The sequence below is a fragment of the Aspergillus puulaauensis genome, chromosome 7, assembly GCF_016861865.1.
Source record: "Aspergillus puulaauensis MK2 DNA, chromosome 7, nearly complete sequence".
Classification (NCBI taxonomy): domain Eukaryota; kingdom Fungi; phylum Ascomycota; class Eurotiomycetes; order Eurotiales; family Aspergillaceae; genus Aspergillus; species Aspergillus puulaauensis.
In genome coordinates this window covers 2,940,340-2,966,621 of record NC_054863.1, presented here as the reverse complement: position 1 = coordinate 2,966,621, position 26,282 = coordinate 2,940,340, and the positions used below count along the sequence as shown (strand labels likewise).

The 26,282-nt window shown below is 52.3% G+C and overlaps 11 protein-coding genes across 11 annotated transcripts; 7 read left to right on the top strand and 4 right to left on the bottom strand.

The window, feature by feature from the left end:
- Positions 1 to 349: 349 nt before the first annotated feature.
- APUU_71136A (fungal specific transcription factor domain-containing protein) lies at positions 350 to 1,696 on the top strand (the record flags this gene model as incomplete). The annotated part of the gene is made up of 3 exons (XM_041696086.1): positions 350 to 434; positions 544 to 947; positions 998 to 1,696. 3 exons carry the CDS (start codon positions 350 to 352, stop codon positions 1,694 to 1,696), a joined length of 1,188 nt encoding a protein of 395 aa, XP_041561752.1.
- Positions 1,697 to 1,789: 93 nt separating this feature from the next.
- APUU_71135A (uncharacterized protein) lies at positions 1,790 to 2,962 on the top strand (the record flags this gene model as incomplete). Its single annotated transcript, XM_041696085.1, has 2 exons — positions 1,790 to 1,923; positions 1,969 to 2,962. 2 exons carry the CDS (start codon positions 1,790 to 1,792, stop codon positions 2,960 to 2,962), a joined length of 1,128 nt encoding a protein of 375 aa, XP_041561751.1.
- Positions 2,963 to 3,293: 331 nt separating this feature from the next.
- APUU_71134A (uncharacterized protein) lies at positions 3,294 to 5,376 on the top strand (the record flags this gene model as incomplete). The annotated part of the gene is made up of 2 exons (XM_041696084.1): positions 3,294 to 5,249; positions 5,296 to 5,376. The coding sequence occupies 2 exons, from the start codon at positions 3,294 to 3,296 to the stop codon at positions 5,374 to 5,376; spliced, it is 2,037 nt and encodes a 678-aa protein (XP_041561750.1).
- A 226-nt stretch (positions 5,377 to 5,602) lies between these two features.
- APUU_71133A (uncharacterized protein) lies at positions 5,603 to 6,914 on the top strand (the record flags this gene model as incomplete). The annotated part of the gene is made up of 2 exons (XM_041696083.1): positions 5,603 to 6,838; positions 6,894 to 6,914. 2 exons carry the CDS (start codon positions 5,603 to 5,605, stop codon positions 6,912 to 6,914), a joined length of 1,257 nt encoding a protein of 418 aa, XP_041561749.1.
- A 1,505-nt stretch (positions 6,915 to 8,419) lies between these two features.
- Positions 8,420 to 9,795, bottom strand: APUU_71132S (uncharacterized protein; the record flags this gene model as incomplete). Its single annotated transcript, XM_041696082.1, has 5 exons — positions 8,420 to 8,834; positions 8,906 to 9,446; positions 9,503 to 9,539; positions 9,585 to 9,604; positions 9,654 to 9,795. 5 exons carry the CDS (start codon positions 9,793 to 9,795, stop codon positions 8,420 to 8,422), a joined length of 1,155 nt encoding a protein of 384 aa, XP_041561748.1.
- Positions 9,796 to 11,064: 1,269 nt separating this feature from the next.
- Positions 11,065 to 11,400, bottom strand: APUU_71131S (uncharacterized protein; the record flags this gene model as incomplete). The annotated part of the gene is made up of 1 exon (XM_041696081.1): positions 11,065 to 11,400. One exon carries the CDS (start codon positions 11,398 to 11,400, stop codon positions 11,065 to 11,067), a length of 336 nt encoding a protein of 111 aa, XP_041561747.1.
- A 1,352-nt stretch (positions 11,401 to 12,752) lies between these two features.
- APUU_71130A (alkene reductase) lies at positions 12,753 to 14,463 on the top strand (the record flags this gene model as incomplete). The annotated part of the gene is made up of 3 exons (XM_041696080.1): positions 12,753 to 13,364; positions 13,418 to 14,053; positions 14,107 to 14,463. 3 exons carry the CDS (start codon positions 12,753 to 12,755, stop codon positions 14,461 to 14,463), a joined length of 1,605 nt encoding a protein of 534 aa, XP_041561746.1.
- A 242-nt stretch (positions 14,464 to 14,705) lies between these two features.
- Positions 14,706 to 16,950, top strand: APUU_71129A (transcription factor domain-containing protein; the record flags this gene model as incomplete). The annotated part of the gene is made up of 7 exons (XM_041696078.1): positions 14,706 to 14,762; positions 14,809 to 14,832; positions 14,879 to 15,012; positions 15,061 to 15,437; positions 15,481 to 15,776; positions 15,819 to 16,253; positions 16,306 to 16,950. The coding sequence occupies 7 exons, from the start codon at positions 14,706 to 14,708 to the stop codon at positions 16,948 to 16,950; spliced, it is 1,968 nt and encodes a 655-aa protein (XP_041561745.1).
- Positions 16,951 to 17,034: 84 nt separating this feature from the next.
- erg4A (c-24(28) sterol reductase) lies at positions 17,035 to 18,708 on the bottom strand (the record flags this gene model as incomplete). Its single annotated transcript, XM_041696077.1, has 5 exons — positions 17,035 to 17,046; positions 17,092 to 17,309; positions 17,383 to 17,735; positions 17,813 to 18,637; positions 18,683 to 18,708. 5 exons carry the CDS (start codon positions 18,706 to 18,708, stop codon positions 17,035 to 17,037), a joined length of 1,434 nt encoding a protein of 477 aa, XP_041561744.1.
- Positions 18,709 to 21,694: 2,986 nt separating this feature from the next.
- On the top strand, positions 21,695 to 23,144 carry APUU_71127A (uncharacterized protein; the record flags this gene model as incomplete). The annotated part of the gene is made up of 3 exons (XM_041696076.1): positions 21,695 to 21,982; positions 22,060 to 22,924; positions 22,996 to 23,144. The coding sequence occupies 3 exons, from the start codon at positions 21,695 to 21,697 to the stop codon at positions 23,142 to 23,144; spliced, it is 1,302 nt and encodes a 433-aa protein (XP_041561743.1).
- Positions 23,145 to 23,163: 19 nt separating this feature from the next.
- APUU_71126S (uncharacterized protein) lies at positions 23,164 to 24,789 on the bottom strand (the record flags this gene model as incomplete). The annotated part of the gene is made up of 3 exons (XM_041696075.1): positions 23,164 to 23,922; positions 23,970 to 24,110; positions 24,160 to 24,789. 3 exons carry the CDS (start codon positions 24,787 to 24,789, stop codon positions 23,164 to 23,166), a joined length of 1,530 nt encoding a protein of 509 aa, XP_041561742.1.
- Positions 24,790 to 26,282: the final 1,493 nt, after the last annotated feature.

Here is a 26,282-nt window from a genome sequence, read left to right as displayed (position 1 = left end):
AGATAGTGCTCTCTCCTTAGTCTCCTATCCCCCGCAGGCTACTATTATCCGTGCACTGGTCCGCGTTCCTGCGATCCGCCACATTCGTCCTCAATATCGCTGACACCGCGTCCAAAAGTCATGGCTTGTCTATCCTAGCGCTGTCACGACTGCCGTGCTTTTCCCTTGTCTATCGCTTGTCCCCCCGCAGCTGGCTCCTTCCACCTCCCCTCTCCACGTTCACTCGATCTACATCGCGGCTTTGCCTTCAATCCCCTGTCGCTCTGTATTTGTTTGCCGACCATGCTGCGACGCACGAGAAGAGCGCCCAAGGCCTGCTCCTGGTGCCATCACCGGAAAGTGCGCTGCGATGCCTCCATCAGGGGCTGTCCATGCACCCGCTGCCGCCAGGACGGCAGACCCGAATGCGTGCTGCGAGGCAAACTGCCACGGAAGTAAGACGGCAATCCATTCCTAGCTTGTGATTGCGATTGCGAGCACGCGCCCGGGCATGAATGTGATCAGATCAGCAATTAACAGCGTGCAGTTTCACCGGCTTCGTAGGTTCCCAACCCGGTACCCATGACAGCACGATCAACCAGACGAACCCTCATCTCGAGCGCATTCGCGCCCTAGCCTTTGAAGCAGATGGGCGAGAATTCGGTTCGACTCTCTCTTCAACTACCTCTCTCCCTGGCCATGTCAGCTTCGCCGACTACCACTTCCTCGAGCTGCGGGGCCTGACCACACTGGATCGGGAGGACCTCGCCTTCCTCGCTGCTAAAGGCTGCCTCAGTATCCCAGAGGAAGCCGTTCTTGGCGAATTCATCCGCCAGTACTTCCTGCATGTCCACCCCAGCTCACCCGTAATCGACGAAGCAGAGTTCTGGCGCGTATACCGGAACCCTGCCGCGGGTAAAAAGATCTCGCTCTTCGTCTTCCAGGCGATCCTGTTCGCCGGTTCTCCGGTACGCCTGTCTTTTTCGTAGTTGAGATAGTCTGTATACTGATTCTGTAGTACATCTCCATGGAAACAATTCGCAAGTGCGGATGGACCGACAAACGCAACGCCCGCAATGTCCTCTATAAGCGTGTTAAAGCTCTTTATGACCTCCATGCAGAGGACCGTCCACATCCACAAGCCCAGGGATCAGTTCTTCTGACTCTACATACCTCTGCAAATGAGCCCCAGATCAGCAGTCTCTGGCTAACGCGTGCTATTCAAAACGCCATGATTATCGGCTGCCAACCCGGTCCAATCGAGGATATCGACCAGAGTCTGAAGAAGCGCCTTTGGTGGTCAATCATCCTGCGCGACCGCAGTCTCTGTCTTGGACTTCGTCGCCGGCCACAAGTCACCTCGTTTGACATGGGAATGGTGGCTGAATTACCGGACGAAGACGACTTTGCGGATGAAATCCATAGCTCCCCTGTCTATAGCCCTGAAGTCAAGCGGATGATGCTCAAGGTTCTCCAAGAGCAATGCCGACTGGCTGTGCTGTTGTCTGAAATGATTACATTTGTCTTTGCTTCGCATGGTATCGCCGCGCCGTCATTGACACTAGAGCAGTTCCAGGAGGAGCTGGCAAAGATCGCTCGCACCAAGACAGCCATGCAGCGGTGGGAAGCCAATTCGCCTCTATATCAGTGGACAGAGGGTAAGGCACCAGAGACCGTCACACTACTTACCAATTTCACATACATGTACTACCAGTGAGTTCTTCCTCCTGCGAGTCGGCCAGTGCTAATTTGCAGAACTGCGCGCATCGATCTGGCACACTACGAGGCCCTCCTACTTGAAAATCACCTTATGTTCAGCGGCAAGAACTACATCAACCAGATCTGGAATGCAGGAAATACGCTGCGAGATGCGATGGCCCGTCTGACCAGTATTATGGAATATTTCGGTCGAGAGGGACGAGCGCAGAATCTCCCTCTCAGTGTGTATGTTTTGATGCCCTCTAAGCAGTACTCCCGCTAACGAAGCAGTCTTGCATACGTTGCTATGCCCCTCGTCCTCACAGCCATCGACCTCAAACTCTCCCCATCAGCATCAGAAATGGACCGCCGCCGCCGCCGTCTCGACTCCCTAGGCGAGATAGTGCGCCATTCCGGGCGCGTCTACGATGTCACCGACTTCGTCACAGCAGGGACAAACCACATCCTCCGGCTGGCTTATATGACCTCCCAGCATCTCTTCCTCCGCTGGGACCAGGACCAGCAGGGTCAAATACCCGGGAGACGCGGCTCCAGCCCTCCACAGCAGTCCAGCTCGACGGGCAAGGAACTAGTCGAGTCCTCGTCGGCTGGCCGGGCAAATACGTGGCACGAAGCGTTTTTGAAGTTCCCTCGGGCATACCTCCTTATCTCTACGTCTGTAGACTACAGTCTTGCGGTTGGGAGGTTACCCTACGACAACGCGCTCCCGGAACTCGTACGGAGCATCCCTCCTATCGGGATGAGCATTCGACTCCCTTGGACGATTGACAATCCCCCAGTACAGATTCCGACGAGTCGGCGCTTGACAAGATCGGATAGTCTCCCCTATATCCAGACTGCAACAACACCTGTGAGCGCAACGACCGAGCAAACGAACCACGACGTGCACACTCTCCCCGACGACGCCTCAATCCAGACAAACCTGGCCGAACAAGGCGACTTTTCTGTCGCTTCCCAGGTAACAACTACACTCCCAAATAGCATGACAATGCCGCTGCCAGATCGCAGCGAGGTCGAGAACCCAATACAGCTAGAGACTAGCGACAATGACCAGATAAACCTCGACTACCTGTACCTGGAGCCGGATAGCACAAACGGAGAACAAATTATAGACCCTACGTCAGAGTTCAACCGCATGCAGTTCCAGCAGGGCTTCGATCCGCTGATTTCATCGTGGGTGCAGGAGTATTTTGGCGAGGGGTTGTCGCCGCCGCAGCAGCAGCAGAGTCCGAATATGGAGCTGGATGGGTTGAGTTTGGGTTGATGATTTGCATTACTTATTCTATTTACTCGTCACTGGCTAAAATGTAATTTCATGAGGGTATGAGGAGTTAGGGTTGTCATATTCAAGTTGTGTACTCCGTACTGAATGGAAATCTTGAAATCACATGTGTTCTCGGCCCGCGGAATGAATTGAATTGTAACGAATTAAATTAACCAATAATTAATCAGTAATAACTGGGTCTTCTTGGCAGTCCAGGCCCCTGACAGAACAGATCGACTTCAATTACCTCCCCGCATTCCATTCCTCTGATAAGGGAGTCCAGGTCCAACTTAGACTCCCAAATTCCTCAACTACCACAAGACGAGACGAGATGCGGCTCTCTCTCATACTCCTCTCTCTGGGGATCCCCCATGCTGTCCTCGCCGACCCACAGCAAAACCCCCTAGACCTGCTCAACAACGTCGAGGGGCTATCGAATCTGAAGAAATTCGTCTCCATTGCATCGACATTATCATCCTTGGTAGATGATAATGAAGACGACTCGCCGCCTGAAAAGCAGCAGCAGCAGCAACAGCATGCTCGAGCAGATTCTGCGTCCGACGACAGTCCCGACTTGTCAGATGGCATCGATCTTTCGCAGATGAAGAATGTTGCTTCAGTAGCGTCGACCTTGTTCTCGCTTCTAGGCGATAACGATAAAGTTGCCGGTTCTGATGCTGGGGAGTCGAATGAAGCTACCAATGCCAACGCCGATGCAGACCAAGATACGCCCGACATTCTGAAAAAGCTCAGCGCGCTGCAGGATATCGTATCGTTCGCATCGGGCATCGGTTCACTTCTTGACACCGACGACACAGACGCAGACATGGACATAGATGTTCAAAACGAGGATTCCAACCCCCCACGATCAATACCCGAACTCAAGCCAGAAACACCCCCAGAACCGGAGAAAGCAGAGCCAACCCCAATTCCACAAGAGGAACTCAATTCCACACCCGAAGCACAAGATATGCTCGCACGGATTGAAGCCATCCAGCGCCTAAACGTCCTAGTCAAGAAACTCACCGTCCTCACCGACGAGAAAACCCCAACGCCCATAACCGAGCGCCTGCAGCTCCTCTTCTCAGACCCAGAGTTCACGTCCACATTCAGCTATATCTTCGAAAACGGCGGCAAGGTACTCACTCCTGAAGTCGTCGCCGCTTTCAAAGTATTCCTAAACACCAGCCCCGCAATCCCCGACGAGTACCGCACCATCGCCGTCGGCGCACTGGATACACTCAGTTCAGCATTCAGCCCCGAGTTCGTGGAATACTACCGCACCGCAAAAGAGGCGCTCGATCGCGCAGGTATAGAACTGATCCCCGCACTCGAATACCTATGGCGCGCGGTGCAGTGGGCCCGGAATACACTGGACCGGGATTACATCAAAGCGCTGAATCAGGAGGTTGTGCTGTGGCACAGAGCGCTCACATCTGAGCAGATGGGTGAATTCGTGGCATACATCACCGACGAAGAAACTCTCGGCCGGGTTACGGCTTCTGTGGCGCGGTTTAGGAAGACGTTGACGCCTGACCGGGCGCACCGGCTGCATGCCCTGTTCGAGGACCAGGGGATCTTCGATCAGGGGGATTTGGAGTACCAGGCGTATGGGCATGTCATGGGCAAGAGGATCAAGTTTTATTTCGGTACCGAGGATGGCGTTTCTGAGGTTGAGCGGTTGCTTGATTTGCTGGATGGGCCGCTGCAGGGTCAGACGATGGCCGATGTCGCTGGGATACTGCAGACGCGGGCGCGTGTCTTAACCCCGTATATGGCGGACGATCTGGCGACATTCTTCTACCAGTTTAGCGAAGTCACGGAGGTCGTGGATATTCTGGAAGAAATCCTGCGAGATATTGTGCAACTGGTGCGGCCGCTGTTGGACGTTGATACCCGCGCGGCGCGCGTTCTGTCATGGGCGTTCTGGACGGATCTAAATCAGATCCTGGATAAAGTTTTGTCGGTCCCTGGTTCTTCACTTACAACTTTGCAGAAACTTCTCGCTACTGCGTCTAAGCTGCTGGAGCCAGAACGGGCGAAGGGGTTGCGTCTCCTGGTTGCCGACGCATCAGGGACACCGCGTACCCCTGGGTCGGAAGGTTTTGATGTCCCAGGGAACGACAGTGCCGTGGACACAGGCAGCATGATGGGAGTGGTGGACACGGAATCTAAACTTGCGCCTGATGTGACGGAGGATGCGCTGCGTGTTCTTCACGGAGCTGATGCCCTGCTGGCGCCTGGGCAGATAGACAAGACGCGGGATACAGTGCTGGTGCTGAGCGAGGTACGTTGCCGTCGAAGAATATAGAACGCGCACTAACAGAGTCTAGGCTGGCGAGTTTCTTGTGAAGGTTGTCCGGATATTTGAGGACGATGACGCTGGGGGGCATGTCCGTCACGACGAACTATGAGATGTATTATACTTCTTAATGATCAGGAGCACTTCCTCATGAACTCTGTTGCTCTCACCATCACACTGCAATATGCTTTATATCACCTCTTCCCTCTTCCTAGTTCCATCTCTTTCCTACATTCTCTTCGCTCATACTCTCCCACCAGTTTTATATCCACCAGTTCAGCTTCTCGAGCATCTTCTGCCGTAAATATACTTATTGATATATCATCCCGGCAATTCAGATGTTCCCTTACCAATCAGCCACGCCTGAGACCGGTTACTACCCATACAACTGGGGAGAGCTCGGGGACAGTAATCCCCTCCCCCAGGAATATGTTCCTCCCTACTTGCGAACCGCCGCCACGGACACTCTCCCTAGAGCTGATGTAGTCCTGAGGGCATCCGCCTCCATTTTCAACACTGCCGCAGCCATGGCCTGGGAGCTGGACATTGTTCCTGTGGATGACAAGCCCCAGGAACCAGCCGCCGACGCGCCCAACAATACTCCGGTCAAGCCCACTAACTTTAGAGGTAAAAAGCATCAGAAGACAATCCTCCACCTGCGCAACAGGACCAAGGCCAAGGCCACTACTTCTGGGGGTAAAAAGGGTCAGGAATCAGCCCCTGAGAATGAAAAGAAAAAAGAACCACGCCATACCGCCGAAAACCCTGCCTGGGCCCTGGCCGCCATCTTTAGACGTTGTAGGTATCAAAAAGCATACACAGGCAAGGACTTTCTGCAAGTCAACGCACCTCTCCACCCTGACGCCTTCGGGTCCAACATGCCCGCCCAATCCCCTGCAGAACCGCCGCCGTCGCCCGCCGACGCGAGCTTCGGAAGCCTCCTGTCCATGATGTGCGATGATGGATCTGCTCAGAGAGCTGCATCACACGCGAACTCGCTACACGCCGGCGCCGACGAATTCAAATACACACACACCCCCCACCGAGTCGGAGTCAACCTCCGCTCGCTGCCCGTTGTATCCCAAGAGCTCCCCGCGAGCGACAACCGCGGGAAATACATCATACTTCACAAACGCGACATCATCAACAAAGTAGACGAAATCCTCAATCAATGGGGGGTTTGTATTGATCGATGTGTCCAGCTCTGCGGACGCAAACGCGCCCTCTACCTCATGGAGCGTCCGATCCCAACAGTCTTGATCACGATGAAGCCCGACGACGTGAGCCCCAACACACTTTATCTCGCACTGCATGATATAGTCATCAAGGCCCGTGAAGAATTCCGCCTCCGCGACATCGCTGTCGAGGTCATACACCCGGCACTTGAGGACCCAGCAGAGCACCCAGTCCCCGTACGGGGCTTGGACCCGGATCCCAAATACCGAAACAAGCCCCTGGACTGGAGATGCGGCTCGAGGATAGCACCGCCGCTTGGGCTTCTGGAGGAGTTGCTTGCACTCAACATGTATTGCTGGAATCCGTATACCTGGGAACTGATCTACGTTCCGCAATCGGTACGAATATTCATCGTCCCTTAGACCTCTACTACCCCTACTAACGGCTCTCTAGGAACGCCTGTTGCTCAATTAGCTTGGCGCGCAGTTTTATAAGAATTATAGTCACTGCCCTCTGGCCTGGCCGTTGCTGTCGCCTTCGCTATTTCTCTTCGGGTTGAAAGGTTTCTTGTCTTTTATTTGTATTGACCCTGTGATTCTGTTTTAGGCGTCCTCGTATGGTTTCATTTATTATTATCTTGGCTTCTCTACCTGTTTTACTTTGAGAAATTGGCTGTCTTGTGGATTCCAACTTATCCGTAGACTGAAATCGTTTATTCTCTCTATATCCCCAAACCTGTCTATCGCCGAGATCCTAGCGACCCCTCTACTTCCATCATCGCCACCAGTGAGTCAGTCACTGTCCATAGTCAGTTCAGGACCAGGAACCAGGAACCAGGAACCGTTGCAGGTGGTGGTCTGACTTCGTATAAACTTAAATCTCAGGGCTCGGGGGGTGTCCGAGTGGCCTTCATCAGCGGTCTTAGCTTTTTTTATTATATCCAGTATGGCACGGTAAACTAATGCTACGGGCAATACGCGATCGAAGAACAATAATCCAGGATATCAAGGTATCTGAACGATCCTAGGGACATCGCTGCCAATACTCATCACGTACAGATCAGTCAGGAACACAGACCCTAATTCCGGCCCCTGAGAACCGTTAGAAAGAACCAGAGAGCCCGTGGTAGCGATTCAATAGACATTCATGTATTTCCACTCTCTAACTCTAAATATCTCACGCACTTGATACTGTCTTGATAGAACGTTCGGTGGTGTGATTATGTATTATCTCGGTAAAACTCTAGTTAGTTGTCCAATAGAAAGGTACACCAGTCAAGCAGGAACAAATTCTAGTCAGGAACAGCCCACGTCAGCTTAGCTTTGTAGCGCAAGCCCCGGCCGAACCGTCCAGAGGCAGAGGCATCATGGTCGGGGAGACAGACATCAGGCCTGTCCAGCTCAGCCCATTTCATTACTGCCTGTCCAGTGTAAGTATCTTACAGGTGATAACTAGGACAGTTCGTTAGTCACTCGTTACGTAGTTTAGTTAGTTAACCAACGATCCCCTGTCGACCGCGGACAGTAGTTCCCTCTCCGTTACTGAATTAATATGTAACTTATACTCCCCACAGTCAAAGTCAAGAGTCAGGTAATACTCCAAGTCAGCGCGGCTGAATCAACGGTCACTAGTCTCTTTAGTGGCCGCCTGACTCGTGCGCGGCACAGGAACGGAGAACAGGCCGGCGCTATATCCGGTTCGTATTCCTTGTCTGTGAACTAGCCGGGGGGCCTGATCAGGGTATTGAATCCGTTCAAATAGACTTTCTCGGTTTGCATGTTTCTCCTCCAGTGAGACGGATAGTCCGAGTTGGAGGTCGTTTCTTGTACTGGGACTCCGTACAGGCACTGGCAAGTCTAGGTGAAAGTACCTTGCATGGAATCCATAAGTTGACAGAAGTCGAGCATCTATTGCTTCATCCGTACATAACTAACATAAGAAATGTATTTTACTGAACACCGTACTCAACCTCCCCACAATCAATACCTCCGTCCCTTCAAGTTCGGCCCCTTCAAGCCCTCATCCTCACTACTCCCACTCCCACTCCCACGCCCGCGCCCATCCCCCTCCACAACCTCAAACGTCTGCTGCACATCAATGGTCTTATGAATCCCACCATGTGCCAGCTCCGTCTGACTGCGATCCACCGCGCCCGCATACGAAATCAAATGACTCTCATCCGAGTTCACCTCGTGCGGCTCCGGTTCGCGGCGCGACAGGTTCATAGATACCCCGGCTTTGCTGCCGCCGCCCTTGACACGGCTGAGCGGGACTGACGAGCTTTGGTTCTCGTAGTACCCGTTGGACTTGTAGCTGTGGTTGCGCACTTTGCTGATTACGATGTTGAGCGAGGGGAGGCATGCGCAGATTAGACCCATGCCGCCTTCGGCGTTTCTATTGTCATTATCTTGTTAGCTGGACTGCCATCATATATCAGTAAAATTAAGTATGTAAGAGTGACGTACCCTGAGAGAATCACGCAGACAAAAACGATCGTCATGTCCGGGGAACTGCCGTCGCGCAGGACAAGGACAAGGCGATAGATACTAAACGCCGTGGCAAGACCACCGGCCGAGAGCATCCCGATAACACGCAGCTTCTTATTTCGCGACATCTGCAGCGACCACGTAAGCGGCAGCGGCAGGGTCAGGATCAGAATATCCGACACCATGCTAATAACGGAGTCGGCGATAAGAGCCGCTCGCTGGTCGAGACAGCTTGCGTTCGGGTCGAGGGTCCAGTATCCCGGGACGGGATCGCACATGCGGATTTTGACGATCTCGGCGATGGTGTAGTAGATTGTGAGGGCGCCGAGGAAGCCGTAGATGAAGTAGATTCGGCGCTTGTAGGGGGCGAAGATGCGGATTAAGATTGAGAGAAGGGCGATTTTGACGAGTAGGGCCATGGGGCAGTAGAGGACTGTGGCGATGTAGCAGAACTTGCGGAAGTAGACTTGGTCTTCGTCTGAGACGTCCCAGTAGTGGTAGCCTCCGCCATAGTTACCGACTGATGTTGTTAGCTTGGTTTAACTTGCTGTTTTGGTGGTTCAGGGCTATACTCACCAACAATGGCAATGCCGCAGTATCCCATGAAGAGAAGCTGTGACGGTTAGCTTGGCTCAGATATAGTGGTCAGTGTACTTGCCCATGCAAACAAGCAGGTCCCTAGACAGTTATTAGCAGTGAACAGGCAAATGACACAAATAAAACATACAGTCCTCGGCTCGAGCCCATTGTCTATACCAGGCACGGATGCCAAAGCGCAGGAATATAAAGACGGTGACAATCGGAATGCAGAGACATTGCGTGACAAGGTTGATAGTATTCAATACATCAGTTCGCTCATTCGTAGACATGATGCGGACTCAATCCAGCATTATGGTGACAGCCAAATCAATCTCAGTGTAAGGAGCGACGAGGGGAGAATTAAAGAGTGGAGGCCCATGTCTGCCGGAAAACCCGGCTGGTTCGCGAGTAATAAAGGAAGCCCTGAACGCCAGCCAGATCTGCACTATTGATGATGAATAACATGAACAACGGCTCCATCCTGCCCTTGAAGATTGGGATTGTCTCCGGGGTTGGCACCCGGTCAGGGCGGGAACTGTGCAGGGGTTGCACTGGGCTCGAGTCTCGACGGGCTCCATCCACTTATCCAGGCTCTGACACCGTGACAGGCGGCGTACCAAATTTCGAGAACTGATGATCCGCTGTCAGAGGGTTAAACTGGGCTCTCGCTGGCTGGCGATTGTACGCCCACTTCCCAGGTCCACTGGGCTGGCGCAGTCGAGAACCTGTCCTCCAACCTAGAACGGAAAAAAAGACGACATCTTCGAATAGAGTTTGCGTTGAACAATTCCATTCTTCAGAGGTCCACAGAGCCAAGGCGCAGAACCAGAAATCAAAATGTCAGGGGCGTAACGGATGGCAACTCTATCAGTTTGCATCCGAGACTCAATTCCCAGCAGCCTGGTCACCTCCGGCCAATGCACTCCTTTAGGCAAGTCTCCGTCCATTTGAGACCAGGATCGTAAGTCGTAATCGTCCTGGCCAGTGCGCCTCCGATGCGGCGAATGAAGGGAGCGAGCGATCACCGCAGCCTCGCCAGAGAATCACAGACAAGGTGCGTGTCTTCCTTAACGGCCGCAGTGGAGACGACGACCCACGCCGGAAGCCTCGTCGTCATCCGTGTCGAAACAGATTCCAGAACACTGAAAACAGACTTTGGCGGCGTGCAAATGGCGTTTGCCAGGCGGCAGTCGAAGCCTGAAGGAAAGTTGCAGATTTTGAAATTACTGTGCTCCATACTCGTTGCAGTATGAGTAACAACGGAGGACGCCGCACTATTCATAGGAAGGAAAATATTTCCACTGCCACCTCATTTCATTCTCTCGTTTTCTGTAATAAATACACTCTCTCTTCCTATGATAATTCCAGTGCAGTTTATCTCCGCTAACAAGCAAAATCCCTCGCCATCTGTCAACATTCCTGCTTCATCGAGGTGGGTGGGTTAGCAGGTCAACTCGAAGCGACCTGCAAAGGCCATACAGTATCCACTCGATGATAACCCCTTAATCGTCGGCTGCACTATCGTCGGCTGCACTACCAATGCAATCGAGGTTACCGAGCTATGGCATCTGATTATCTCGCTGCTCGAGTGGATCCGCATCCGGTCGCTCTGGCAGATCAATCGACGGGGCAATGGCATGAGAGGTTCCCCGTCCCATCAATTCCAAACCAGCGACTTCTGCTGCGTTGCGGACCAGTTCAGGGGTGGGATATGCAGTAACGGAATGGAGCAGCAGGCAGAGTACGGATACTACGCCGATGGTAATTGCCAAGCGAGGCATTGGAACCGCGCCATCGTGATTCATGACGGAGATCTCTTCAGGAACAGAAGATTCTGAAATATGACACTTGATGGGAGGAAGAAATGATCGTCCTGTCGGCGATCGACGGCACATTTATATCATTTGCCGCCGGGCACTTATACAGCCCTTCGTATTCACTGATTCAGTCCTCGTGTCAAGGCAGCTGCCAGTGTCACCTGTTGAGGACTGTCAGGCGTGCAGAGAATACGAGGCTCACGGCATCAGTGTTCTTCGTATAGGCCGGAATAATAACTGTCAGCCTGCGATATCGAACAAGTGGCCAGGGTGTGAAATCATTTGTCACCATCTTGGTCTGCTCAACAAAAGGGGTTGAATGGTTGCTTTTTCTAGTGCGTCCACACTGGCTGGTGAACCCCCTGGTTTTGCTTTCCAGGAGCTCCGAGCCTCGGCAGCATTTGCAGAATCAGATTGTCTTTCGATCTGGAGGGGTCCGTAGTAGAACAAGCTTCGTACATGTCTCATGCGGTCTGTTGTGGCTTGCTTGATGCACGATGGGATCATGAGAATCATGACAGGGCCATTGTGGGCTATACAAAGGACAGCCAAGATGGTTTGACCCCGAAGTCCTATCTAGCGTTGAGATATACTCCGTACTCCGTATGTTCCGTTGGCTTTTCAACTGCGTTCGGTTCCCGAATAAACACTCGGTCGCGATCTCTTAACATCTAAATGTGAATATGGCAGACAGGTGAAAGTCACCAACTGGCATGTAGAGCCAGGTATCCCATCAATATTGCCTCAGCTTGATAAAGTTGACAACTGTCTAAATCAGGTACATAATGCTGCACTGCGCAAGGGGGTATAAATCGCCACACCCAAGCGTATCCAGTCGATGTTACAGGTGGCTGAAGATCTCTGCATAATCAAAGAGATGCTTAATTCGTGCAGGATACAGGTCAATCTCTTGCTTGTTCGCAGCCTTGATAAGCTTCTGATGTATCATATTGTCCAGTTCTCGTTCGGAAAGGTCATCGAACCAATACAGGTTCACCTAATAATGCTAATTGGTACACATTTCCTTAGTCTCCGGCGATGATATCTGTGGACACAGATCAGCGCCTGTGATCGATCCTCTGCGCGGTCGATTGCCGCCGACTAAATTGCACGCGATATAATCTGGTTAGAATTACTATTTACCTGGATTACTATTTACTGAGAAGGTGAGTGAGGACGGCAGTGAGGGTACTATCTACTTGTTATATGACCGACCGACGGTGCAGGTAATTTGCAATTCGGGTATTACGGATGTTTCAGCGTCCGCTGTCAAGGATTATTTGAGTTTGTCCACTCGGAATCCTCATTCTTCTGAAGATTGCAGGAGTCGGCGATCAGTCGCAGATGTGGACTGTTAGGGCTTCTCCAACGGTATACTCCGTACAACTACTCTGTACAGCCCCCAGACTGCATTAACCCCCATTCTTCACATGTTGCAACTTGCATGCCATGTCAGCGCACACGAATCAGGCCAGTGCCCAGAACCAGCCAGAATCCTTGAGACACGGCCGGTCGCTAAGACGACCCGCGGGCGCCTAACGGGCGCTAGAATCCACCGCGCTCTCGTCGGCGCCTCTCACTGGGCCCCAAGCGGCCATAAGACCCGTTCAGGCCCATCCCACCCGTTTGAGAACGAGCCAGAGTCTGCGCCGCAGTGGTCGAAGAGGGGAAATGGAGGGTCATACTGGATCAGGAGAAGCTGTCGCCGCACAAATACTAAATACAGAATGGAAGACCGACCCCCCCATCGCCCGTTGACGAGCCTCGGTACCAAACTCTCCTCCTCCAGCTCCTTCAACATGGCGCATCAAGACTCGAAGCTCTTCCAGCCTCTGGCTATTGCCAATGGCAAAATCACCCTAAAACACCGGATCATCCATGCCCCAATGACCCGCAATCGCGGGGTGCCTGCGAGCCCCGTCAGCACCCCCGAGAAGCCCAACCGCGTCTGGTATCCCGGCGACCTGATTGTCGACTACTACAGCCAGCGGGCTACCGATGGAGGACTGATCATCTCAGAGGGCATCCCTCCGTCGCTCGAGGTATGTTCCACCGCTTGCGGTTCCCGGCTCATGCTGACAGCTCCGTCCGATAGAGCAATGGAATGCCCGGTGTCCCCGGCCTCTTCAACGCCCAGCAAACCGCCGGCTGGAAACGAGTCGTCGACGGCGTCCACGAGAAGGGAGGCTACATCTACGCCCAGCTCTGGCACGCAGGCCGTGCCACTATCCCCCAGATGACCGGCTCGCCCGCTGTCTCCGCCTCTGCTACCGTCTGGGACTCCCCGACTGAAGGCTACTCGCACCCCCCCGTCGGCGCAACCGAACAAGTCCCTTACTCCGCGCATCCTCCTATCGAGCTCACGGTCGAGCACATCAAGCGCACAATCGAGGACTACTGCCAGGCAGCCAGGGCAGCCATCGAAGCGGGATTCGACGGGATCGAGCTGCACGGCGGAAACGGATATCTCCCAGAGCAGTTCCTCAGCTCGAACATCAACAAGCGCACGGACGAGTACGGCGGCTCGCCTGAGAAACGGTGTCGCTTCGTCCTCGAGCTCATGGACGAGCTGGCCAAGACAGTCGGCGAGGAGAACCTGGCCATCCGCCTCTCGCCCTTTGGTCTGTTCAACCAGGCCCGCGGCGAGCAGCGCCTTGAGACGTGGTCGCATCTCTCCAAGGAGCTGAAGCGCACGCACCCCAATCTCTCCTACGTGAGCTTCATTGAACCAGTATGTCTATCCCTCTCCTACCTCCCGCCCCGAACCCAAGCTAACAACAGCAGCGCTACGAGCAAATCTTCAGCTACGAAGAGAAGGACACCTTCCTAAGCAGCTGGGGCCTCACAAACGTCGATCTAAGCAGATTCCGCGAGATCTTCGGATCCACGCCCTTCTTCTCCGGCGGCGGCTGGAACCAGGACAACTCATGGGGCGTTCTCGAGTCTGGCCAGTACGACGCTTTGCTGTACGGACGGTACTACACCAGCAACCCAGACTTGGTTGAGCGCCTGAGAACCGATACTCCGTTTGCACCGTACGAGCGCAGCCGCTTCTACGGGCCCTTCGAGGATAACAAGATCCGCTACGTGGATTATCCTCCTGCGACGGGGCATACCAGTATTAACATTGCGGTGGAGTAGATTATATCTCTTTTCGACATTAGAGTTATTTTAGCCTATATTCCTACTATCCAACCCTTTTAGCGCATCTGCTGTTGTATATAACTAGAGTAGATATCATCGTATACGCATATCTGAATGTGCATAAACTGCATAAAGATAGTCATTGTACATGCTGATTCAGCAATTTTCACTGCACAAATGGCTGAGCGCCTCTTCAATTCTCTCTCCAAGCAACCATCCTCAACTCAGATCAATTCTTGATGACGGGGAGAGCCTCATCGGCGAACATGTCCCGGAGCTCATTCCGCGTGCGAGCGGTATGTTTTCTGTATCTGTCGACTCTTCTCAAACTGACAGTCGCAGTGTGACAATTGCCGACTTCGAAAGGTGAGCATCACCGAACCTGGGGAACACCCGGGCTAACGACTTTCAGATCAAATGCGACAAGTCGGTTCCTTGTTCCAGTTGCAATGTGTTAGGTATTACATGTAGCGCTGGGGGTACGACACCGGCTGCTACTGCTACTACCACTGCCACCCGAGCGCCACGAGTCCAGAATGACGAGTAGTAAGTGCCATGAAGCCATATTTAACTTCCCTTTGTTAACTTTGACAGCGAGCAAAGATTCCAGTCTATCCAAGATCAGCTGAACTCCATCCAGGAGACACTGCAGCAGATCTCAAAAGGATCACCGGCTGCAACTCCTCCGCTGGCGGTATCCAGCCCAAGTCCAGCACGACAGACAGTGCCTCCGTTTGAAGGGCAGTCTTCGTTCCACCATGAGACCCTTGTCGCTCGAGACGCTGCGCTCTCGGCTGTGGTCGCGGCTCGCGGTGGGGAGTTGAACGACCAGGTCTCTTCTGCGCTGTCGTCGCTGAAGGATAGCCTTGACACGCATACACCTGGTCCAGCACAGGGGTCCGAGGTATCCCGCACTCGAGAGCCATTACTCCCTGTAGATCTTGTCGTTGCAGTGGTGAAAAAGGTCAAGGGTAGGTGTGCGATTCGTGTTTAGGATTAGACTGACATCCACAGCACAACCCCCGTTTTTCCTGGTCAGTCAGTCGTGGAAAGACACCCGGCAACTTGAATCGCTGTGCCAGTCAATTTACTTTCCGATTGAGCCGATTCCGTCGGGGTCGACGACGCTGCTGCATGGTTTACTGTACTTTGTTATCCGAGATTACATCCACGAGGGAGATCCTGACCTTGCGCGGTACGATCTCAGCTCTAGCAAATCTTTTTGTGAGAGGAGCTTTTCAGCTGGTCTGAATAGCCCGCAGATGCTAGCAGATCCAACGCTGGAGAAGGTGCAAGCTTTATTAATTGGAGTAAGTCTACCATTGTATATCGAGATCCGTCTAACAAGCCAGATCATCAAAGCGCAAGAAGAATTCGACATCCAGCGCTGCTGGACGTACCTTTCGATCGCGTTCAATATGTGTCAAACCATGGGCATGCATCGGAATGCGACCTCTCTATCCGATCCCTTCCCGCTGGCCGACTCCAAACGCCACGCATTCTGGTCGCTGTACACCATCGACAAGAACGTATCGTTGAACATCGGTGTCACCTCGCACTTCCAAGACCACGACATCGACGCGAGCCTGTATACCCCATCGCTCGACCACCGACAACACTCCTGGGACCTCATCAACCTTATCACCGTCGAGTTCGCCGCTATTCAAGGAAAGGTCTACGATCAGCTCTACTCTATATCAGCAGTAAGAACAAGCGAGGAGGAGAAATTAACCAGGATCCACGCACTCTCCGTGGACCTCATGGCTGTGCGGAACAAACTACTCGAAGTACCACCCCATCCACGGACAATATATCCAAGCGTAATACTAACGGCAGTAGATTGACGTCAGCAAAGGCCTCTACGCAGACTCTCTCCACGGCATGACCGCCTGCGCCGACTTCATCGCCTACTCCGTGCTAACGGTCATCTACCGCGCCCAAACCCGCGCCGCAGACGCAATGGCCGTGTCATCCGAATGCTACGAAGCCGCATCGATGGCCCTGCACAGCCACCTCAAATGCATAACCTACTTCCGGGACCGCAAAGCGCACAAACAAGCCGAATACGTGAATTCCATTCTCCTATACCCCTCCTTCACCCCCTTCATCATTGTCTTCACCCACGCAATCACAACAACAAACTCCGCAGACCTCCACCTGCTCCACGAAACCGTCAAATCCCTCGAGCTGATAAAGGGCGTCTCCCGCGGCTCGCTGCACCTCCACGCCATCTGCGCCTCCTTCGCCAAAGCCGCGCAGGTCCTCGTCGATTCCAGACAGACGCTCACGGGGCTCGCGCAGCACCAGGATGGGAGCCTGATTGTGCCTGCTGGATCGGGCGCGGGGGATATTGCGCTGCCCGATGTGATCTGGCCGGATGATTTGTTTGATGACCGGGTTGATCAGGTTGATATTTCGATGTTTTTGAATGATTTTATTGGGACGGGGAGGTCGGCTGTGGAGATTTTGAGGGGGTTGAATTGATGACTCAAATTATACATATAATACAATTAAACCGAATTGTCCATCTATTCTATCCTCCAAGTTATTACATTTCCTAAAATCCCCTCAAATAACATACTACACTCATTAGCCTTGTTCCATAACGAGGCAAAGAAAACTCACCGGAATAAACAACCACGGCACCCTCTTCTCATACTCCTTCCAAGCCTCGCCGTACCTCTCGCGACAGCGCTGAATATCCCTGCGCGCACGGTGCACAATCATAACGGAGAAGAAGACCGAGTAGAACCACGGAAACGGCGAGTCGAAGCCGGTAATCAGACCCCAGCTTATCGCGAAGAACCAGTCGCATGTATAGTGGATTTTGCGGGCGATGCCGTCTAACCGCAGATTTGTTAGTTAGTCTTATGTTGCTTGATTAAGTAGGCTGGTAGGTAGAGGAAGAAAACATACACCACCCATCACAAAGAATCAACGCCCCCTGATCCTCACCCTCGCGAACCCTAATCGTCCTCGGATTCTTAACAGCCCGCCACGGCAGCTGCGGAAACGACGCACGATCCACCTTCGCGCCGCGCTCCTCGGCCCGGAAGATGCTTTTCTGGCTGTTGCAGGTGTCCCAGATCCAGTAGAAGAAGATGTAAGCGGCCGCCCAGGGGAGGAGCATTGCCGGGTGCTTGTTGCTCCAGTAGTAGGTTGAGGGGTCGTTGTAGGCCAGGTACAGGGTGCAGTGGCAGTAGGACATGGGTACACCGGCGAGGTTCCAGAATATAAGCATGAAGCCCCATTTCTCGTAGTACATGTCCCTATCATTCAAAACTTAATTAGTTTCTGAATACATCACAGCAGGGTTGCTGACTTGATTGGGGCTAGGGTGACATACCAAGTGGGAATAATCAAGTCCTCCCCCTTTGCACAAGCATTCGTATACAAGAAGTGCGCCATGAGGAGGAAGCACACCTCGCCCGAGACGACCCCGCGCTCCTCGTACTGCTTGAGCGCCGTCGCAAGCGTCAGGAGAAACAATATAAACCACGGAATCCGCACTTCAAAGAACATCTTCATATCGATCCACCTGAACAGACGCGGGTTGAGTTCCGCGCCCATGAAGAAGTCGTAGATATGAGAGCCCGTCATGCGGTGCTGGGCGCCGCGGGCGAGAGCCGAGATGTACGCTATTATAGAAACCAGGTATCCCGACACAATGGCAACGGACATTATAGGGCCAAAGTCGGTTATGAGGGTTGTAAGGCGGAAGAGGCCGGTGAAGTGGAGAGTCAGGGCGAGGGCGATGGTGGCGAACCAGCTCCAGACGGCGGAGCAGTAGTAGGGGAGCTGGGCGCCGTTGAGGTGGGGGAGGGGCTTGCCGACGCGGTAGACGCCGGGAAAGTAGAGGTATGCGAAGCCTTCGAAGGTGAGGAAGGACCAGTAGATGAGCCAGGCTTTCTTGGTTGGGAATGCGTGGGTGTAGACGAGGTCGACGAGGTGGGCGAGAAACTCGGGGATCGGTTGGTTGGGCTCTGGCAGGGGCAGTTTGCCGTTGTAGAAGGTGGCGCCAATGTACATGTAGTACATTAGCAGGGGGAATCCGATCATTAGAGCGGATACACCGAGAGACCCGCCGAATTCGAAGTGTGGTTTCTCAACACGAGTGGCTGCCGTTTCGGGCTGCTTGGAGCCATTGGGGCGTCGGTTTCTGAGATCGGGGCTTCTATTGTCAGCTTGGACAGGAAACTAGATAGAGGGGGAATACCTGGTGCCCGAGTTTGGAGACGACATCTTGCGAAGGATGATACCCGAGTTTCTGGCTGGCAAAGCAGATGCAGCACGGAATCATTTATATGCTGCTCCTGTATAGGTGCGGTCTCCGTGCCCGCCGCGGAGTCCGCGGTCGGCTCGGAGAACACGGCCTGCGCGCCTCGTTCCCTCTTCGCATCTACAATCCGGAGATTGTAAGGGGTAAAGGGGTTATTCATTAAAAAAGATGTACACAAGAAGTAGTACCTATTATAGAATGTGTTGGATGCTTAGGCAGGCTCTTGCAGACAACCTATGAAGGGTCCTTGAGAACATACAAACAATCGATTACGGATACACGAGCTGAAATTACAGCACAATTAGCAGCGCAGAGCATAAACCTATCATTACTCAGACTTTCCGATGACGAGCTGAATAATAATTGCAGCACAATCACTCCCGCCGGAACGCAGAGTGCAAAAACAGCGTTGATGTCCTGCATTACCAAGCACCTATATAAATCAAGATTCCATGAGTCTCTCCCGGGATACGGCAATGCGGTACGAGCTTAATGGTAAATACACAGGTCAAGGATTTATTTTCATATTTTTTTGTCTTTGCTTATTATAAAGTCATATCAAACCTTCACCACTAAGTCAAGTTCCTAACAAAAGTCACGAAATATCATCAGCATCCTGTGGATCTGGACGCCATTCAGTCGCCCCCACACTCTGGAGGACCTGCACAACATCCGCAAAGCCCTTATCTTTTGCCACAGCCAACGCAGTGCCGTACTGCCCATGTATATCCACGTCGTTGCTGGCTCATTGTGGCTGGTTGACGGAAGCTTTTGATGGTTCAGTAAAACAAATTGATTAGAAAGTGGATTATATCTTACCCAGTGCTCTGGCGACGTGTGCACAGGAGGCCTGGGTATGTTCCGGATACAATGAGGGGATACCAGGGTTGGGACGGAAGTATCTAGTCAATATATGGATATTCAACAAAATGCTCTAGCTATATGTATATCAGAAAAGGGGGGACGAGCTTAAGTTACTCTGCCTATATCAACAGACGTAAGAAATCACCTGATCGTCAGCCCTGCAACTATTGGTCGCAGTGCTGCAAGGATACGCGGGGCCGTGTTAGGCAGCTATATTAGGCTGCTAAATATTGGTACATCTTACACTGAGGACAAATAGAAGAATGGGAAGAAAGACTCCCTTGTAATGCAGAGAATAGCACCCTTGTGTTGGAAATGGACGAGTATAGATATCCGAACAGGCGGTTAGGCGGTTTATAGTGGAGACATGCCAGGAACATCTCCACCATAAGAGTTTTACTTTGCGTAGCCTCAGGAACAGGTTTACCGCAAAACCAGAGCTCTGCTCATTCTGACTCTGCCATACTTCTCGAGTATCGTGTCAGTTAGGTAGCAGTGAGGTATAAAGACCCGCTATGTGGCTCTTGTCCAGGGCTACTTGCATGACCTGTCACATATTTGCCGAAGACCACCACACAGTAAGAAAGCCACTACTCCGTACAATTACAATTACAGCGACTACTTGGCACACAATCTTCCAAAATAAATTCATTGTTCATATCACATTCACATTCATATCGTATTCATACTAGCCCGGTTGCTGACAGCGGGATCCGCCCAGCGGACCAGGATCGCGTCACTAACAAGCGCCACCCGCATCGCGTCATCGATTCGAACGAACCTATACAATAAAGCAGTCTTAGCCAGCAGTCCTAACAACAGGTGTTGCGACAGTAAGGAATGAGAAGCAAGCAAATCAGAGACCCGTCTTGAAATATTGGCTCTGGGTATGTTTTTTCCACAATGATGTTGCGGACCTATCATACAGCATCATATGCTTGTCATGCTCAGGTAGAGCATGAGGGAGGTTCATGGGAATAACAGGGGTTCTTACCGATTGGCAAACAGGTGTGAGTATCCCTGCTATGTTAACCAGTCGAAGTTTTGATGAGCGGCATCATCGTCATTTGATGATTGCTCTGCAAAGTTCAAAGCTGTCGAGCTTGAAGGGATGAAGACGGTCGGAAGCTCGAGTCGCGCTTTATAAACGGCCGGATGTGGGTCAACCAGGGCTGGCCCTATTTGCCCTGTTGGGGCTCTTAGTCAGAATGAAGTCATCGTGCTTGGGCCATTGGTTTGAGTTTTCATGAAGTACGCATAATCATAGAGTTAGCAATTAGTAAATATACGTTCATAATTCATTTGACATCGAGGTAGCTGACTTCCTCGAACAGCTTGATCAGCCAGTGCCGCTTGTACCACCTACAATAGCCCGGTCCAAGCCTCTTTGCGCTTAGCCTGCCAGTATCCAGCGTAACCAATGGAAGCGTGCTGGCGGCTCTCACGGCCAAGGCCATAGCAGGGCTATGTTGGCCTATCGGTGACCAGGATAAATACATCTGTTGTATCCTGGCAGTGTTTTTAATTTTATAGGGTTTTTCTATTCATACTGAAACTACCACGGAATTCCAACACCAGTAATAACTTAGGGAATGAAGTCATGTTAATGCCCTTCACCCATTCCATTTTTAGCAACCTATATACTTGTGAGACAACGTAGCCGTACGAATCGGACGTGACTGCAAAGCCCCGATCAAAGATCGACCAAGCCAAGAAGGACTTCTCTGGGCGACACAAGTAGTGGGAACCCTAGTGTCACTACCATGCCTCCAAGTACTCTCATTGATCGTGAACACGCAGTGTGGATAACATCCTTGGGGCCAATTCTGTACCCCCGGTTCAGACAGACGAGTTTCCTAAAGGGGCAGCGCCCGACGCCCAATAATGAATTCCATTCACTCAGAATGTGACCCCGCGAGTTGCGGCGCTGTTAGGCGCCCAGGGACTTTGCTGTCCGTGGCCCTGAGTCTGACGCCTGGAGGAATAGGTCTAAAACAATAATTAGTTAGACGCGCTCGCATTGCTGTGAAAAAGCCTCGCTCTCCATGTTTTCTACACAAAATCACTCCATTTCTATACATGACCATGTATCCCATCGCATGGAAACTCCTCCTTAGTCTCCTCTTTCTCGGCTATGCCACCTGGTACGCTAAAACACACTTTTACCGTGATCCTGGCAGCGCCTTCTTTGATCCCGAGCGGGCATACGAGCAGCGATACTCCCTGACCCGAAGGAAGGAAGTACAGCAGTTCATCGAGTCCCGATCTTCGACAAACGACACACCAGACCGGCATGCAGAAAGCAGCAGCAAGGGCGCAACACTCTGCGTGGGTATCTCGTCCGTGAGGAGGACGAAGGAACAGTATCTGGAAGTACGTACATCATACAACCCAACTACTATATCGGCGCTTTTCCAGGTAAAATGCCATACTAACTACTAACTACCCAGACAACAATAGCAAGCCTCCTCACCGGCCTCACAACCCCAGAACGAGCCGACCTACACCTCACAGCCCTAATCGCCGAACCAGACGCCACCATCCACCCAGCCTGGAACACCCCATGGCTCCACCAAGCCCTCGACGACCTCTACACCTACAACACCACCGCAAAACAAACCGCCCACCTATCCTCCCTCAAAAACGCAGGCCGATACTCCGAGAAAGGCATATTCGATTACACACACGCCCTATCCCGCTGCTACGAGTCCGGCGCTCCATACATCGGCATGTTCGAAGACGACATCCTCTTCGCAGACGGCTGGCTGGTTCGGACATTACAGGGGCTACGAGGCCTCGAGTCCAAAACAGCCGGGGATATGAATAGCTGGCTATTCATGCGGCTGTTCAACCAAGAGCGTTCAACGGGGTGGGCGAGTTCTCGGATTGGCGGGAATAATGAGTTCTGGATTATCCTCGGGATAGGGCTCGGTATTATAGCCATCGCTGCGGTCGCAGGGGCATTGATCCGGCGACTACAGAAACGACAGTGGCAGAGCCAGCGCCAGCGCACAAAGACACTATTCCTAGAGCCTAGTACGCTCTTCGTACTAGTCTGCGTCCTCAACCCAGCGCTCGTGCTCTTGTTTTTCCAGTGCGGGAAGGCGTCTGTTCTCCCGCCAGCGCCGGGGGTGTTCGAGGAGTCCTTTGGGTGCTGTTCGCAGGCGATGGTGTTTCCGCGGGTCCAGGCGCCTTTGGTTATGGAGTATCTGCGAGAAAGGGGAAAGGGCCAGATTGATTTGATGCTGGATCGGGTGGCGGAGGAGACGGCGTTGGCGAGGTGGGCGCTTTATCCGGTGCTGGTGCAGCATATTGGTAGGTCTCTTTACAACCCTTTACAACCTAAGTGGTCTACTAGGTTTGGCTAATGGTTGATGTTGATGCAGGCGTTGACTCTGCGAGAAAGACAAAGGAGAAAGAGGCGCAGGCGATTTGGAGCATGGCGTATGAAGATCTGGATGAGGATGTGCTGGCACGGATGCATTCTAAGATGGTTGATGAGTACTACGGTCATGAGGATATTAATCCTGGTTAATTCAGTTTGTATTCAGGAATCAAGTGTCATTTCGTAGTTTCCGCAAAGGAGGCCAGTGTATATTCATAAAGTCCGGCGCGCCCTGGAACCCTGAATCTGTGATTTTACGGATAATTCTCTGACACCAGACATACTCTTTCTCGAATCCAGGGCGGGCATGGTAGAATTGATTCGCGAGCCACAGGCGCACGAACAAGACCTGGACACCAAAGGCGTTCATCCCTGGGCTGAAACAGTACTTGACGGACTGGCAGATCATTACAGCAGACGAACTCGCCAGGTCGATGATGTCCCTGTACGACCGCGTGAATAGGAATGCGGAGGGTTGTCCAGGAACCACGGGCTCGTCCAGAATACAGCAGAGTCTCTCGATGGCCATATATGTCAGAAGCTGCGTGGCCCAGTGCAGCGAATAGACCTGCGCCACGGGGAACGACTGGAAGCAAAAGGCATCGTCGAAGAAGAGATCTTCCAATTCGTCGCTTTCGTGCTCTTCATATTCGTCTGTATTCCATAGATCCGGAAACCCCATGCAAGAGCGCAGAGCAGAGTATTGAATGTTCAATTCACCCTCCATGCGCACACATTCCTGCAGGAGACGATGGCCTGCAGTGCGTTTATCTCGGCGCCTGTCCTGTTCCAGACGACGAATCTCTGCCATTAGCGAGGTACCGCTGACCAGGAAATCGAGACCCTGGTCGAATAGCGTGCGCGTTTTCGGACGCCAGGCAGGGTTGGGGACGTAGGCAGATTTCCGATGAACTACAGCCTCAGCAATCTAGCTTGTCAGCAACGTAACGGTACTCTCCATATCCCTCTACCTACAATAACCATCTGCATATGGCGATACAGTTCATCGTCATTCAACGCCGAGTCCGAGCCATCACGCCCATGTCGTAACAGCGCTCTGCACCCCTGGACATGCGCACTCCAGCCAGCCATACCATGTTGCGACGGCTGGACAACCTGGCCCGAGTCAGTAAAGACCCGCATATCTGGCAGGCACAAAGCTTACCTCATATGTTTGCAAGGCAGCAGTCACGTAGAGCATATCTTGCGTCGTGGTAGAACGCTCGATGCACCCACGAAGACATTGGACCGCCCTGGCATAACTCTCAACACCTTCCCGGTAAAGCATCCTATCCTGCCAGGAGGACCCCACATAGACGGCACATAACGCTGTGATTGCATAGTCCAGCATTGGGGAATCACCCAGCCTAAACGGGAGCGCGCCAGTAAAGTCTCCCCCGATTCTTTGGTGTGGATTCGAGACAGAAGGCAAATAGGCATCGAGAAAAACAGACACCAGCTGGCACCGAATGGCAGGAGTGTAATCTATGCCCTGAGACAATGGTGAATTTGGCCTCTGTCCCGAAATGGAAATTTCCGAGCAAGACTGGGGTTCCTGAGCGAGCTGTCCACATTCGGATTCTGTAGAGTCGGTGCTCTTTTTCTTCGTCTTTTGGCCGGCCTTGGGCCGTTTTGTCCGCGGACGTGTGTTATGTGATTTGCTGGGTTTCCCCTCTGTCTCCTGAGTACCGTCATCCTGGCGCTTTTGGCGCATGTACTCATGCATAACATGGCGCTTGACTTGAGTAAGATTGCTGCGGCTATTATTCGAACTATCAATAAATTGCCACGGCATTCTTGACGTGATTGCGTTCTCGTTCTCGAACTCGTTCTGGTGTTCTCAATCAAGCCACGCGATTCGGTTATGTCTCGAATTGTGGAGCCGGTGGACCGTGTCTAGCAGGTGGTGGAAGTCCTTAAGTTCTTAAGATATATCTGATTCTAGGCCGGCAGCCAGGGGAGGTTGAAAGAAGAAAGTCGGCTGAATCGAAGTCAGCCTTGAGCATCTCCACTGGCATCCGATGGGCTAACGCTGGCAAGTTTAGTTCCACAGCCAGGTAAGCCACTGCACGGCGGCCAGCACCGATACACAGCCGGGGAGTGATCTTTGTAATTGTGGGTCAAGATGGCCCCGAGACTGAGACTGAGAGACACCAGTTTCCTAAAACGGAAGGTCTTGGCTCTGTTGGGGCCAAATTCCTTGCATTCCTTGCATTCTCAGCTACGAATTCACGATTCCAGTGGGCGGACCCTGAAGACTATCCCAGACACCATCGTCCTGAATGGCCCCATATTGGTGAAGAAATCGAAAAATCCTAGATAGCACAGCAGGTTAGTCAAACGATTCTACACAACGAAAGATGGATATGAAGAGCAATTTGCTCCCTTAAAGTCTTCGACACCGTATAGTGTGCTTCGGTCCCGCGGACAGCGACGTGGACTGTCTAAAAGGGGAACTGGTCTACCGATTCGACCCGCGTAGATACGCCCGACTCAGCACAGCCCCAGTTAGAGCCCAATTCCCAAAAGATGAATGGCAGGCTTTTGTGGGTTAACGAGCTCGCCCCAACTCCGCGCCGTTCGTTGAGCATGTATATGTTCAAAAGCATAGAATCCTCTCTATAAGTCTGCCGATCTCATCCATGTACAAAGACTAAGCTTGCTCATTATGCTGAGATCCAGAAAGCAATCCCTGCAGCTCCATCTCAAACGTCTCTCCCATAATTCTGGCCTTTTTGTCGCCAGAGATATAGGGTCGGAGGCCGCATCGGAAGTTTCTGTAGCACTGCCAGGTCATGCCTATCGTTAAGACCGAAACAAGAATGGTAATAGTTGCAAAGAAGGTCAGGGTCCTTCTTATGGGCAAATAGTCATTCTCAGTCCGATGATCATTTATAGTTGTCAAATTCCATATGTAAAAGGCAAGAAGCATGGTCTGTAGGATCTAGCCTCTGAGTTTAGAACAAATGGTAGCAGATTATTTGGAGTGGGGAGGTAACAGGGACGTATAAGAAAATGTTGTCTGGATTAATACGGAACTTACAACGATAACAATTGTTCCACTTCGCTTTTCATGCCTCACCACCCAAGCACTCGCGAAAAGCAGAAAACAGCTTGTCGGAATCAGCGCTGCCGATAAAATAAACTGTCCGTCAAACCGGAACGTTGGTACAATTACAAGCTGCACCAGAAAGCCGAGCGAGTAAAATCCGCCAAATTTCAACAGAGATATAAGCAGCTAATCGCATTGGTTAGCCTACATTGGAATGGGCTCGATGAGCGAGTAGG